Raw genomic sequence first — 16,921 nt, 5'->3', positions numbered from 1 at the left:
TTTAGTATTTTATATAATTTAGCTTAATTTTTTTTAAAAGATATTTTAAAGTTTCTATAAGCTTGATCGGTATACCATTTTTTTCTCCCTTGTTTTTAATGGAATACCCTTTTAGAATGAGAATAGAAACAAAAGTAACGTTGGTGTATTTATTATTAAACACAATAGAATACAATAAAGTAGTGTTGTAACTTGTATGTGCCTTGCAATGGACATTCTCGATAATAGAGGCAATTCACTTTTTTTTTTAATACAATAATTATCGGAGTAGGAGATAGAACTTCCGTTCTCTAGGGACGGACTACATGTCAATACCACTAAGCCAACCTCACTTTGACGTCAATTCACAATTTGAAATGGAAAAGAAATATAACCAAATCATTTTTAATAAAAAAATGATTTGATATCTTAAAATAGTAACTGATATTTTATCAAATAAGCTAGGCTCATATTGAATACAATATTTAAGTTGAGTTATGAAATTTTTACATTTATTATTGTATTTAACTTTTATTGAAGGTGTTTAACTTTATTATCCCATAGAAAAAAAAATGTTTCAAGGTAGACCGAGTTATAATTATACTAAGTTAAAAGAAGCCAAACAACATATTTTATTACATAAAACTTGATAGTTTTTTTTCCCTCCAAATTTTCTTAGTGAGGGGAAAGAAAAAAATAACAATTTACATGAAAATAAACAAAATGAAACCAACGTTTGTAGCCACAATAATTTTGAACATAAAATAAGGTTCATTATGGTTTTTCATGTATGTGTTTTGTCTTTTATTAATCGGTGTTAATCTTTAAATTAGTAGTAATAAAAGATAAATTATTGATATTTCAATAATTTTTTGGGAAAAAAAATGTATATATTAGTTTTTACTATAAACTTTCAATTTTATTAAAATTAGGTTATAAACTTTTAAATGTTGCAATTTTTACTCTTCAACCAATAATCAATTTAGTATTTTAATCTAAAAATAAACATTAAAAAATAGTCATGAGCTTGATTTAATGATATTAGTATGTGCTCTCTCTATGGTAGGGGTGTTCAAAAAATCCAATAATCCGAAAAAAATCGATCAACTTAACCCATAAAATTTTATTTATTTGAACCCAATCCAACCCAACCAAAATGAGTTAATGACTTGAACCAACTCAAACTAACTTGAATTTATTATTAATTTATCTTTACTTCCATTACTAATATATATACATATATTTATTTTAATTTTACTTGATTTTATGGCATTTTTAGATTATTTATTATCCAACAATTTTTGATAATAATATTCAACACTAACCTAATCTTAATTCAATATATGAAAATAATTAAACAAATTCTTTTACATATTAACATGTTACTTCTTCTTAAAATAAAAATCTAAATGAGGACCAAGACAACCCGAATCAACCCATCCAACCAAAATATTTTATGATTGAGTTAGATTGGATTCATTATTCAATAAAGATTATTTGGGTTGACGAAGTTTAGGATTTGTAAGATTGGATTGAGTCTATATAGTGCTTTTAACTCTCGACCCAATTTAAGTGATGAACACCCCTATTCCCTAGAGATGAAACAACCTCCCTTTACCATTGTTATACTAACAAAAATAACAAATATTAGTGATGTCATAAATATAAATTTTATCCGTACTTCAGTTTCCCTCCAAATTTGAACTTCCTGATGAGATTTCGTCCAATTTTCTTCTTTGTCCTCTAACCATTGGACCTTCTTTGATTCGGATTCGAAGGTCATTGGCTATGGCAGCTGCTTGAATCTCCATGTCTTGGTGAACATTTGACCGTTGAAGTGAAATTAGGGTTCGTAGGAATCTTGTTCCTTCATTTTGTTCAAAAATGTATCGTTCACGTATCAGATTATCAGCGAGGAGGAAGAATAACGATGGATCAAGCACCAAAAAGCCTCCCGGTTGGCCAGAGTTTAAGAATTTCTTACAAAGCCACTGTAGCTTTCACCATTTTCTTATGGGCGATCTATCTTTTGATGTTTTGCGCTCTTCTAAACGGGATTGGATCTTGTCACTATTTGAAAATCTCAGCATTTTCCTCGGAGATTATGCAAGTGATCGCGTGGGGAGTTGCGATGGTTGTAGTTTGTGGAATCGTTTGTAATAGGTCAGTCAAGTACCCTTGCCTTCTGCGAGGATGGTGGATTTGCAACTTCTTTTTATCGATCATTCGTATGGCTCTTGGTGTAAACTTTAGAGATGAAAATCAAGTAAGAACTCATGATTATGTTGATTTTTTCTACTTTTCCACTGGTTTTCCTGCTCGCGACTTCGATTTATGGAAAAACGGGCGTAGTTTTCGTTTTTCATAATGGCTTGGTCAAAAATCTTCTCCATGGAAATTGCTCTATGCATGAAGAAGACAAGAGGGGCTCCGCCTACGAGAGGGAAACTCTTCTGCAACTCGTTACCTTCTCATGGCTTAATCCCCTTTTCGCTTTAGGATACAAGAGACCCCTTGAACAGGATGAAATACTAGATGTTTTTAGAAATGACTCTACAAAGTTTTTATCCAGTTCCTTCTTTGAGGCATTGAGTTTTATAGCAAAGAAGAATTGAGGCATAGACCCGTCAATCTATGAGGCAATTCATTTGTTTTGCAGAAAAAAAAACCAGCAATTAATGCTTGTATCTTATTGATGACCCTGTAAATTTCCTTATTGAGAAGCAAAAGCATAACTTATTAAGTGGATATCTTCTTACACTTGCCTTTCTTAGTGCCAAGATAATCGAGACCACTGCTCAAAGGCAATTTATTTTCAGGGCTTATGAACTTGGCCTTCAACTCAGGGGTGCTTTAATTTCTCACACATACAAGAAGGGCATAGGTCTATCTAGTCGATCTCGCCAAAGCTGTACCAGGAGGGAGATTATAAACTATATGAGTGGATATTGAAAGGATCACAGAGTTTGTTGGGTTCTTGAACGTGATAATGATGTTGCTTGTTCAAATTTCATTAGCAATCGTCCTTTTACATACAAATCTGGTTTGGGGTCATTGGGTGCAATAGCTGCAACTTTAATTATTATGTCATGTAACATACCTTTGACCAAAAACCAGAAAGATTATCAAAAGAAGATCATGGAAGCTAAGGACAACAAGATGAAAGCCACTTCAGAAGTTCTTAGAAATATGAAGATACTCAAACCTCAAGCATGGGATTTTCCATATCTCCAAACGATAGAAAACTATGAAAAGTGGAGCATGACTGGTTATGAAAGTCATCAAAATTAACAACATTTTCAGCATTTTTCTTTTGAGGATCTCCTACCCTGATCTCTCTTGTGACATTTGGACTCCGTATGCTTTTGAGAATAGAATTGAAGGCTGGAAAAGTCATCTCTGCATTGGCTACCTTCCAAATGCTACCCGATCCAATATTCAGTCTCCCTGACATATTATCTGAATTTACACAGGGCGAAGTCTTAGTAGATAGAGTCACTTCGTACCTTCAAGTAGATGAAATACAACAGGATGCCATCATTTATGTTTTTAAGAATCAAACAAAATTTGATGTAGAGATAGAAAATGGAATATTCAGTGGGGACCCTAAATCAAGGTGTACATGTTTTGATCAAATAAACTTGAAAGTGAAAAGGGGGATGATTTATGGGATGGTAGGATCGGGAAAGTCCAGTCTTCTCTCTTACATTCTTGGTGAAATAGAAAAGCTATCTAGGACAGAGAAGATTAGTGGTACGAAAGCCTATGTTCCTCAGTCTCCTTGGATACTATCAGGAAACATTAATGCGAATATTCTTTTTGGAAATGAGTATGAAAGTAACAAGTATAACAGAACTATTGATGCTTGTGTTAGAAAAAAACGTGGGAGGACAAATATGAAAAATGAGAGATATATTTTCCATTCAACTAAGCATACATTTATATAGGCTTACAAACATAACCATAGGAATGCCAATGGTTACAAAAGTCTCATAACTCACATAACTTCTATAACTTAAAAATGTCATCAAATGCTCATAACTCACATAACTCCTATAACTCATAAATCACTATTGGTTACAAAAAACTAAAAGTTACAAAACCCAAAAGTCACACTAAATGCCACAAATAAAGTTTAATAATGACAAACGTTTCAACACCCCCCTTAAACTTGATTTGTTACACCAAGTAAACTCCTCATTTTGATAAAAATCTCCAACTTGAAGGGCTTTGTGAAAATGTCCGTCGCTTGGTCTTGTGACTTGACATATTTGAGTTCCACTTCTTTCTTTGTAATGCAATCCTGAATGTAGTGAAATCGGGTATCAATGTGCTTGCTCCTTCCATGAAATACCGGATCGTTGGCTAAGGCAATGGCCGATTTGTTGTCAACAAAAATCTCCATTGGACCTTCCATTTGAAACTTCAGCTCCTTCACTAAGTTTCTTAGCCAAATTGCATGACATACACATGAAGTTGCTGCGACGTACTCTGCCTCGCATGTTGATAATGTGACTATCGGTTGCTTTTTTGACATCCATGTGAACGTCGTTTCACCAATAAAAAATTCAAACCCCGTAGTGCTCTTTCGATCATCCAAATCACTACTCCAATCACTATCACAATAACCAACAATATCAAAATTGCTAGAAGAGACGTAGGAAAGACCATACCTAATCGTCCCTTTGATGTAGCGAAGTATCCTTTTTGCCATTTTGCAATGTGTTGCTGTCGGTTCCTCCATAAATCGACTAATAATTCCAACCAAATAAAGAATATCTGGTTTTGTACATGTCAAGTATCTCAAACTTCCAATCAAGCTTTTGAAATATGTAGAATTTACCTTCTCTCCTCCATCTTGTTTGGTGATTTTGACTCCACATTCCATCGGTGTTCCAACTGGATTAGCATCATTCATATTGAACTTCTTGAGCACTTCTTTAGCATAGCCCTCTTGGGATATAAAAATCTCATCTTCACCTTGTTTGACCTCGATCCCAAGATAGTAACTCATGAGACCAATGTCCGTCATTTCAAACTCCTTTGACATCTCTCTTTTCAACTCATCAAATATGCTAAGATTGTTTACGGTAAATACTAAATCATCAACATATAAACAAATGGTTAGTATGCTTTCACCTTGCATTTTGATGTAGAGGGCATGCTCATAAAGACACTTCATATACTTCTTCTCTTGAAAGTACTTGTCAATTTTCGAATTCCATGCTCTTGGTGCTTACTTTAAATCATAAAGTGCCTTCTTCAATCGAAGCACTTTATCTTCTTCACCCTTGACTTCATAACCCAATGGTTGTTACACATAGACCTCTTCCTCAAGAATTCTGTTCAAGAATGCCGATTTGACATCCATTTGATGTATCTTTCAATGATTATGGGTTGCCAAAGCAATAATCAAACGAATAGTTTCAAGGCGAACAATAGGGGCAAATACCTCATCATAGTCGATGCCATGTCGTTGGCTATACCCTTTCACCGCTAGTCTCGCCTTGTGCCTTTCAACATCGCCATTGACTTTTCTCTTTGTCTTGTATACCCACTTCACTACGATCGATTTGTGCCCTTTTGGAAGCTTGGTCAACTCCCATGTGTCATTGTTCTCTATCGCTCGAATTTCTTCATCCATTGCATCCTTCCATTTCTTGCTTGCAATGGCTTCTTGGAAACTAATGGGCTCACTATCACCAAAAAGACAATAGAGAATTATGTCATTTTTGATTTTCATTTACCTCATTAAGTTCCCGTAGACTTCGAGTTCCTCTTTGGCCAATTTCGTTCTCCGAATCGCTGGATGAACCTTCAGATGACGATGGATCGATCGAATGAGGTGGCACTGGAATGGGCAAACCTTCACCCATTTCATCCCTGGTCGGCTCATTTTCATCGTCTTCTTCAAAATATAGAAGGAAATCATACTTCTTCTCTTGTATATTCCAATCCCAAAAGGCTTCCTCATCAAAAACAACATCACGACTAATAATTACCTTACCATTCAAAGGATTGTAAAGTTGATAACCCTTTGAACTTGCATCATAGCTGATGAGATGAGTTTCTCGCTTCTATCATCGAGCTTGGTCCTTTTTTCTTCCGACACATGAGCATATGCAATACTCTCAAACACCTTAAAGTGACCAATCCCAGGCTTTCTTCCGTTCCATGCTTCTTGAGGCGTCTTGTCAAGCACACTTTTGGTTGGTGCTCGTTTGTCAAATAAATCGCACAAACTACGGCCTCCGCCCAAAATTCCCTCGGCATCTTCTTTGTCTTTAGCATGCTTCTTGCCATGTTCAAGATTGTCTGATTCTTTCTCTTCCCATGCCATTTTGTTGCGGTGTCCTTGGACTATTAACGGACGTTGGATGCCTTTTTCATCAACAAAATTGTTTGAACTCATTTGATGTGAATTCACCACCTCGATCGTTCTCATGGCCTTGATTGTAAGGTTGCTTTCATTCTCCACACGTGCCTTAAATCTCTTGAAGATTTCAAATACTTCTGATTTTTCCTTCAAAAAGTACACCCATGTTTTTCTAGAAAAATCATCAATAAAGAGAAGGAAATATTTACTTTTACCACGAGACTCTGGTTTGATCATTCCACACACATCGGCATGGATGAGTTCTAAAGGCTTCTTTGCTCATGTCATAGACTCCTTCGGAAAACTACTTCGATGATGTTTGCCAAGCAAACATCCTTCACACACTTGGTTTGGCTTGTGAATGTGTGGTAAACCTCGCACCATCTTCTTCTTCAACAAATCTTCTAGACTTCCAAAATTGAGGTGCCCGAACCGTAGATGTCATAACCAAGAGAGATCTTCATAATACGTCTTCAAGCATTTTGAAACATCATTACATATATTCAAAGGAAACATTCAGTTTTTGGTCATGGAGACTTTAGTAATAAGTCTCTCATGATTATCCCTCAAATACAAACAATTGTTTTTCATTTAAACTTCAAAACCTTTCTCTAACAATTGTCCTACACTCAATATATTATTTTTTACATTGGGAATGTAATAAACGTTTGTGATATATTGATTTTCTCCATTTTTTAACCGAATGAGAATTTTACCTATTCCTTTGATGGCAGCCAAAGAATTGTCTCCAAAGGCAATATTACCTTTCTCCATCTCGTTCAACTCTACAAACATCTCGCGTTTTCCACACATGTGATTCGAGGCTCCTGTGTCAAGATACCACATACTATCTTGACTCTCTTCTTCTCCCTTTGAAACCATAAATAATGTTCCATTCTCCTCTGCATAATTGGATTGCCCTTGATGGGCTTTTGATGTGCTAGTGGTTGATCGGTCCTGATGCTTTCGATCAATCGGCTCTGTTTGAGATGAGTAACACTCATTCGCATAATGTCCATATTTGTTACAATTATAACATTTTACCTAAGATTTATCTCTTCCGGTCCTTCCACCATGTCTTCTATGACCTCGACCTCCTCTTCCTCTTGAGGATTCAGATGAGTTTTGAGAAACATCGATGTTGGCTTCACCTCTTCCACCATGGCCTCGACCACCACAACCTCTTCCACGTCCACGACTATTCTCCTCTTTGATTTTGAGTTGGAGAAGTTGTTCAACGGTCTATGTTTGCTCCATCCTCCTTTTCTTTTTCTCCTCATAGGCTTGTAACGAGCCTATAAATTGTTCAATTGTCATGTTCTCGAGATCCTGTGTCTCCTCGATCGTCGTGGCGATGATCTCGAACTTTGTATTTAGGCTTCGTAGAACCTTCTCCATGACACAAACATCGGTGATTTCTTCACCATTTCGTTTCAATTGGTTGACGACAACCATTACTTTTGTGTGATATTCCGCTATCACCTCCGTCTCCTTCATTTGTAAAGATTCAAACTCACCACTTAAGGTTTGCAACCGTACTTTTTTCACACGATCGGCTCCTCTATGAGTCGATTGGAGTTTGTCCCATGCCGCCTTTGACATCTCCGCATTGGCGATGGTCTCAACGTATCTTCGTCCACCGATTGATACAAGATATAAAGGGTCTTCTTGTTCTTCTTTCTTGTCTCCTTTAACGCATCTCTTTGCGCTTGATTGGCTTCAGCTTCTACCTCTTGGAAATCGTTCTCCACGATCTCCCACACGTCTTGTGCTCTTAGTAACGCTTTTATCTTGATGCTCCAATTGTCATAGTTGAGCTTGGTAAGCATTGGTAGTTGAAGTGAACCTATCCCACCGTTGGCCATTTTTCTCTCAATATTTTCTACTAGCTCTGATAGCACTATGTTAGAAAAAAACGTGGAGGAAAAATATGAAAAATGAGAGATATATTTTCCATTCAACTAAGCATGCCTTTATATAGGCTTACAAATATAACCATAGGAATGCCAATGGTTACAAAAGTCTCATAACTCACATAACTCCTATAACTTAAAAATGTCATCAAATGCTCATAACTCACATAACTCCTATAACTCATAAATCACTATTGGTTACAAAAAACTAAAAGTTACAAAACTCAAAAGTCACACTAAATACCACAAATAAAGTTTAATAATGACAGCTTGTGCTTTGAGAAAAGATTTGAAGTTGTTTCCATGCGGTGATTTGACTGAAATTGGAGAAAGAGAGATAAATATGAGTGGGGGACAGAAGCAGTGGATACAAATTGCTCGTGTTGTTTATCATGATGCAGATGTTTATCTCCTCGATGATCCTTTCAGTGCAGTCGATGCTAATACAGGAACCCAACTCTTCAAGGTTCGTTGAGACATAAAATAATGGGAGAAAGCCTGAGAAGGCTAATATAAATGTTGTCTACTAATCTGGTTGTTGCAATGCAATGCCCTTGAGTTGAACACTCTAACAGAAGTTGTTATTGTCTTTTAACATATTGCAGGATTGTTTGATGGGTGTTCTCAAAGAGAAGACTATAATTTATGTAACCCACCAAGTTGAATTTCTACTGGTAGTCGACCTCATTTTAGTGAGCAAATTTCCTCTCCATGTTCTTAGCTCAACATTAACTATTCATGTTGTGATTACATACAAATTTTAAATTTGGATAAATGTAAGTTGAGAACAAAGCGTGTTCAAGAGAGGAAATTTCCTCAAACTGATTTACCTTGATTAACCAATATTATTATTTGATCATCCGAATTCTATGATTTGAAGCTTTGGCACTTGGAAGCAAGTTTTCAAACTTCTGCGTTGATGTCTAATAAATGTGCTTTACTTGACCAGCATGAAAGGTGGAGCTTTTGTCCCAATCATAGTCTTGGCTCACACATTATTCCAAGCACTACAAATAGCCAGAAATTACTGGATGACGTGGGCTTGTCCAACTACAAGCGAGAGAGAACTAAAAGTTGGGATGAATATCGTACTAGTTGTGTATTTTCTACTTGCAGTTGGAAGTTCACTAGGCTTGCTGCTGCGATCAACATTATTAGCAGTTAATAGGACTTCAAACAGCACAAAAGTTCTTCAAAGATTTGGTATTTATAATCTTTATACCTGTTACTGCAACCTGCATCTGGTACCAAGTAAGCAGTTTACTCTTTCAGACTAGATATCCGCAAATTATATAATATATGACTTCTAATCAACTATGTTTTTTCTTATTATGCTAGCAATATTACACACCCACAACATGTTAATCCTCCACCACTTTGCAGAATCCCTAGTAGGATTAGCAACTATCCGTGCCTATAATCAAGATGACCAGTTTTTCAATACTAACCTTTGTCTTATTGATGAATTCTCAAAGACATGGTTCCATAATGCTTCAGTTATGGAGTGGCTCTCCTTCACTCACATTTTTTTTTTGCCTTTTCATTGGTTTTGCTACTCTCCCCAAAGGAATTATTGACCCAAGGGGGTATCTCAAATATGTTGGAAATGTTATGTGCTTCATAATTAAAGTTGAAATACAAAACCTGGAAAATTTGACAACTGTGTGAATATCTTGATATAAACTAAAAATTGTTTTAGCATGAATTTGGAATTCATGATCAAATTATCCAAGTTTTCATCAAATGATAATTAATTTGAAATTAAAAATTTATTTTTTTAACCCATATTAAATAGGAAAAATTAAGTATTCATTATGATTTGAAATCTTCTTTAGGTAATGCAGGCTTGGCAGTGTCATATGGGATAAGCTTGAATTCGCTACAAGCTTTAGCTATATGGAGTCTTTGCAATGCACAATACAAAATCATTTCAGGAGAAAGAATTCTTTAGTACTCAAAATTAAAAAGTGAAGCACCTCATGTTATTGAAGACTATAGACCACCAAACAATTTGCCGCAAGAGGGGAGTATCACTTTCAAGAATCTGCAGGTGTGTCTCTACAAAATAATAATGGTAAAACTCTTCGGTTTGAGAAAGAATCAGAATACTCTATTCATTCATCAAAGATATGAATATATACAAGTGTACAAAGCATAGAAAAGGAAAATATCACAAAATATTTACAAGAATGGAAAGCTCTAACTATAGAATTATAACACTCCCCCTCAAGTTGGAGCATATATGTTAATCATGCCCAACTTGTTACATATATAATCTATACGTCTTCTATCCAATGCTTTCGTGAAGATATCTCCTAATTGTTCTCCATTCTTCACATATCATAACAACTCTTGTTGAATTTTCTCACGTACAAAATGGCAATCAACTTCAATATGTTTAGTCCTTTCATGAAATACTGGATCAGACGCAATATGAAGTGTTGCTTGATTATCACACCACAACTTTGTCAGTGTAGTGATTTTAAATCCCAACTCAACAAGAAGTTCATATATCCAAATCAATTCACACACAGATTGTGTCGTTGCTCTATATTCTGATTCTACACTTGAACGTGACACCATCTTTTGCTTCTTACTCTTCCAAGAAATCAAATTACCACCAACAAAAACACAATACCCTGAGGTTGATCTTCTGTCTTCTTTAGATCCTGCCTAATCAACGTCTGAGAAACATTCAATATTAGTATGACCATAATCCTTATATAATAAACCACGCCCGGGAGCAGCCTTCAAATAACAAAGAATCTGTTCCAATGCAGCCCAATGATCAACTGTAGGGCATGACATGTACTGACTTACAATACTTACTGAATAGGCTATGTCGGGTCGAGTCACTGTAAGGTAATTAAGTTTTCTCACTAACCTCCAATATCTTTCAGGATCTTTTAACAATTCTCCATCTTTTGTGAGTTATAAGTTGGGCATTATTGGGGTACTACATGGCTTAGCCCCTAGCTTTCCTGTTTCAGTCAACAAGTCAAGTACATATTTTCTCTGTGATAATAGAATTCATTTCTTGCTTCTCATTACCTCAATTCCTAAGAAGTATTTCAACATGCCCAAAACTTTTGTATGAAATTGACTATGAAGAAAGGTCTTTAGAGACTAGATACCTAAAACATTATCACCAGTAATCACAATATCATCCACATATATGACTAACAAGATGACACCACCCTTAGATCTCTTAAAAAAGACCGAATGATCTGACCTTCTCTTCCGCATTCCAAAGCTTTCAATCATCTGACTAAATTTACTAAACCAAGCTTGTAGGCTCTGCTTTAATCCATACAAGGATTTACGAAGGCGACACACCGTTCCATTCTCCTCCTGAACAACAAACCCTGTTGGTTGCTCCATATACACCTCTTTTTGAAGATCACCATGAAGAAATGCATTTTTAATATCAAGCTGATGTAAAGGTCATTGATTGATTGAAGCTAATGAAATAAACAACCTCACAGATGTCATTTTTGCTACAGGAGAAAAAGTATTAGCATAGTCAACGCCATAAGTTTGTGCGTAGCCTTTCGCTACGAGACGCGCTTTTAACCGAGCAACAGAACCATCAGGATTGACTTTAACTGCAAACACCCATTTGCATCCGATAGCCTTCTTTCCTGCAGGGAGAGAAACTTAAATCCCAAGTATAATTATCATCTAAGGCAGTCATCTCCTCCACCATTGCGGCACACCAACCAGGATGAGACAAAGCCTCATGAACAGTTTTCGGGATGGATATAGACTCTAAGGATGCAATGAATGAACATGTGGAAGGCGACAAATGGTTATATGAAACAAAAGAAGAAATAGGATGAGCACATGTGCGTTTACCTTTACGAAGAGCAATAGGAAGATCATCACTTGTTTCTTGATCCAATGACGAAGAAGACTCTGGTACAGGGCATGGAACTGATGGAGGTTGTCGTCGAGTATAGACTTTTACGGTGGGTGGAAGAGTAGAGGTAGCCACAGGTAGAGATGAATCAAGAAGAAGGTCGAAAGGAGAAATAACTGTGTAGACAAGGAAATCATCCTCTAATTCCTTATGCTCCCCCTGACTCTTATTCAAAGAGAAAGATGGTGATGAAAAAAATGGGGTATGTTCAAAAAACGTGATATTAGGAGAGACGAAATATTTATTTAGACTAAGACAATAACACCGATATCCCTTTTGAACACTAGAATAACCAGGGAAAATACATAAGCATGAGGTTATGCAAGTCATTGGTTGACATCAATTTTTTCTCATCCTAATAAAGTTCTTAAACTTCAAGTTTGACCTTGTTATAGATTCGTTATGCGGACCATCTCCCATATGTCCTAAAAGACATCAGCTGCAGCTTCCCTGGGAAGAAGAAAGTGGGTGTTGTTGGAAGAACAAGCTGTGGGAAATCAACCCTCATACAAGAAATTTTTAGGATAGTTGAACCTAAAAGAGGAAGTATTATCGTAGACAATGTTGACATTTGCAAGATTGGCCTCCGTGATCTCAGATCAAGGCTTAGCGTCATCCCTCAAGATCCTTCCTTGTTTGCAGGAACAGTAAGAGGAAACCTTGACCCACTTAAACACTACTCTGACCAAGAAATTTGGAAGGCAATCTTTCTTATATATAGAGTTGATATATAGTTTTCTAATTGGGACTACTGATAAGCTATGTGACAATAACCACTAACCAGCAAGCAATAGAGAACTTACATTGCTTTTGTTTCTTTCGCGTTTTCAGGCTTTAGACAAATGTCAATTAGGTGAATTAATGCATGATTTTAATTCTATTGATGGTGATTGAGAACGAAGAAAATGGAAGTGTTGGTCAGGGAAGGGAAGGGCATTACTAAAGAAAAACAACATTGTAATACTCGACGAAGCCACATCTGTTGATTCAGCAACCGATGGTATCATACAAAGCATTATTAAGCAGGAGTTTAAAAATCGAACAGTGGTCACCATAGCTCATAGAATCCACACGATTATTGATAGCGACTTTGTTTTAGTCCTCAGTGATGGTGAGTAGGAAATACTTACTACTTTTTATGAGTTTTGTTTTCTAACCTTTGTATTTATAAGTTTAGCTAGATGATTGGATTTGACTTGAAGGTAAACTAAAAGGAACCTCAATTACTTCCGATGAACAGGAAATTTGTCGAGTTCAACTCGCACGTAAAGCTACTTGAAATAGACGATTCCCTCTTCTCCAAACTAATAAAGGAGTACTCAATGAGATCACAGGACTTCAATAACTTGAAAAATCAAACTCATTGATAGATTCTTTCCGATTAAATTGACGGATCATTGAAAACTAAGAATCTACCATAGGAGTCACGTTTATATCTTTATGTTCATTCATAGGAAAAAGTTTTCTATAAAAAAGTTGTCCATTATGTATCCTACATACGTGTTTAAATATTCTCCATGCACAAATTAAGAGGTAATCCTTTTTATAGTTGAGAAGTATTTTACGAGGTCGTGAACTGGCTTTGAAAGAAAGCGATGGACATCTCCTCTCTAACGTCGGTTCATATTTGAATCTTGTGAGGCTTTTGTGCGAAACATTTTTTTATGATGAGAATGCTGGTATCATTCTTATCTTAGTACTCCTTTATGTGGTCGGTCTTCTTCTGATTAGTTGTTCAAAAGGGTGTTTATTCTGTAAAACGTGGTTATAAGCTTGCCAAAAATTCAAGGTTTTTCACTTATAGAAATATTTGTAAATATCCATTTTTTTTTTATCATTTTATCTATGTATCCGTAAAATTGAAATCTTGATATCGATATCAAAATTGACATTTTAATCTTTGGTAATTGGATAGGAAGATCTTCATATTTTTATTCTTGTTGCTTAAGATTGCTCGAGAAGAGGGATTTTAATAATTTGGTTTCTAAGTTTCATTTTCCAAAATAAAAAATCAAATAGTTATCAAATAGATCTAGATTTTGGGTAGATAGATTTAAAACTGGGTTCTCTATTAGATTTTTTTAAAGGTTGATTTTTTTTTTTTTTTTTTTTTTTGCATAACGGTTTAGTGTTTGATGTTAGAAAGCATAAAATAATAAAATATTATGTTTTTTTTAGATACTATTAAAATGTCAAATAAATAACCCATTCTTTAAAAAAAAAAAAAATCAAATAACCAAAGGAAAACAAACGAACAAATATATAATTGAGGATGAGATATTAGTGTAATTTTATGGGTTTTATATGAACAATTTCCTCCCTTAATTCTAATTTAATATTCAATAAAATAAGAGTGGAGACAAATATTGGGTTGTTGTCTTAATAATTAATTATTATAATAAAGTAGTATAGGTAATATAGAAATAGATGATGGAGCCAACCAAAGCGTTTTTTTAGTGGAAAATAAAAGAAAATCCAATACTTGGATCCCAAGCATGAAGCCATTTTCATCATTATTTAACTTATATGAGTTCACATGCACTATGACTTTATGGGGTCAGTATTTTTGTCCTACAATATTTGAAATTATGTCTAAACAAGACTAAGTTTGAAATGTCTTTTCTATCCTATTTTATAATTATAATGGGCTGTTTGGGTATTGAGTTGAGATAAGATGTTTGGAGTTTATATGTCTATGAAGTTTATATATATGTGAAGTTCATTTGTCTGTGTTTAGGATGTAGAGTTATTGGATCCAATTTCATATGTCTGTATTTTGGGAGTTGAGTTCATATGTTTGTGATATCTGATCTAGTTTTTTGAACTCTAAATAATATGATTTTATGACTGCTATTTTTGTTTTGAAACTTTTTTATTCAATAATCCTATCCATCTTTATTTCAATAAAATATGGATTGTAATTTTTTTCTTTTAATTTTTAAAACTTTTCTTTCTTTCTTTCTTTCTTTCTTTGGTGATGAGCAACAGTTAACCCTTTACATTTATTGCGTTCATGGTTAAATAAAATTAGAAACCAAAACAAAATCAAAACTTTTGATTCCTAAATTTTCTCCATGAATTTCATTATCCTCTTCTTCTTTTTCTTCTTCTTCCTGTTTTTGCTTTATATTTTTACTCTGTTATGAATTTTTTGTGAATCCAATTTAATGTATACATTTAATTATCATATACATCCCATGTATATGTGCAAAACCTCTTTATTAATTAATTCTTTGTGAATCTAATTCACTTGAATTAATTAATTTCTCTTATTCAAATATTACTTTTCAATTTAATTATAGGCCATATCCATAATTAATTATATATTAATCACATCAATATATAGTTTCCTCAAATTAATTTGAATAATTCAAATTATCCCTCATAAGTATCCTTTAGTGAGTTAACAAGGGGACCTAGTGATGCTATAGATCAGAAACTCCAAAGATATGAGATTAATTGGTTAAACTCCTCAACCAAGTAATCAATATTCGTTAACTGTGAGTACACTCTACTAAAGTCTCACAGCTGCACTATTCTCACTACAGATATATTTCTGTATCCAAGAATATAGACCAATACCAACGAGTTAGTTCTTCACGAGTGTTCGTAACTACAATTGAGTCGAATTACAATTTTACCCTTGGGTTACCTCTGGCTCCTTAAGTACCAGTGCTCCTCTAATGAATAACCTATTTATATTTCACGAGTGTTTATAACTCTAATTGGATCAAATTATCGTTTAACCCTTAGGTTACCTCTGGCTCCTTACGTACCAGTGCTCCTCTAATGAACAACCTATTTATGGTCCAATCAATAAACAAAAACCCCTCTCGGACCAATGAGAGGGTAAGGCCCTTTGTTTAAGTCCTAGAGACACCACTTAAGGGAACACTCATCTACTTACCCTCAAGGAGGGAAGGAGTGAACTCCATCTTTTATTATTATGTTTCCAGCTTCTCATTCGGTCTTGTCCCCAAAATAGTAGGCTTATTGGGTCGAAGATCTGGTCACCCTCACCCATACAAATCAAAGGACAATCCCTCGTGAACAGAAGTTCATAATATACTCAAGATTAAGACTAAGTCGCCTAAGTCATCCTATTGAAACAGGAACCTAACTAGTCAACGGTGTTACATCTAGTGGTTACTATTTCGTAGTCCAGTATTATGCAAACTTATTGCATAGGATACCCCCACTCGTGTGTCACCTACACAAACTCGTTGGATCATTACGTTTGTATCAAATACAAAGTGGGTCGTACCTATAGTGTTACTAGGATAAGGTACCTAACCTTATCCCTATACTATAAACTCTTTAGGTTGTATCTTGAACATTGATCCTTGTATGTCTCCACATACAGTTCAAGACTTATAAGGCAGCCTTGGATGTTAGTTTATTGGATTTAGGGTTATTTAGACAAAATAGACAACAATACAAACAATAACATTTATTGATTTAACATCTATAACTCTTTATTGATAACGGTCAATTAATAACATTTACTATTTACGAGTTTTAAGGCATAAAACCCAACACATAAAACATCTGGGATGGGGAACTGTGGGTCATATGATCTAACCATCCTAGTGGAAAAGTCAGGGACAAGTACCAATGGGTTCAGATTTATAACACCTATGGGTGGTTTCAATTCCCTTGCAAGTGAGTGAGGCTCATTTGGAGATGGTTGGGGTTGTCTAAGGACATCTAAAGTTGATTGTGGTTCTCAAGAGT

At 35.1% G+C, this 16,921-nt stretch overlaps 1 protein-coding gene across 2 annotated transcripts; it reads left to right on the top strand.

The window, feature by feature from the left end:
• The first annotated feature begins 6,418 nt into the window (after nucleotides 1-6,418).
• Nucleotides 6,419-11,395, top strand: LOC120092685 (putative ABC transporter C family member 15). Of its 2 annotated transcripts, none has more exons than XM_039050842.1 (3): nucleotides 6,419-8,734; nucleotides 8,874-8,942; nucleotides 9,218-11,395. In XM_039050842.1, the coding sequence occupies exons 1-3, from the start codon at nucleotides 8,531-8,533 to the stop codon at nucleotides 9,431-9,433; spliced, it is 489 nt and encodes a 162-aa protein (XP_038906770.1). In that variant the 5' UTR covers nucleotides 6,419-8,530; the 3' UTR covers nucleotides 9,434-11,395. The 2 variants fall into 2 exon arrangements, with proteins under 2 accessions (XP_038906770.1, XP_038906764.1); XM_039050836.1 differs by having other exon boundaries at nucleotides 6,420-8,734; nucleotides 8,874-8,960.
• Nucleotides 11,396-16,921: the final 5,526 nt, after the last annotated feature.

The sequence above is a fragment of the Benincasa hispida genome, chromosome 1, assembly GCF_009727055.1.
Source record: "Benincasa hispida cultivar B227 chromosome 1, ASM972705v1, whole genome shotgun sequence".
In the NCBI taxonomy this organism is placed as follows: Eukaryota; Viridiplantae; Streptophyta; class Magnoliopsida; order Cucurbitales; family Cucurbitaceae; genus Benincasa; species Benincasa hispida.
This window is presented reverse-complemented; position numbering and strand designations above follow the sequence as displayed.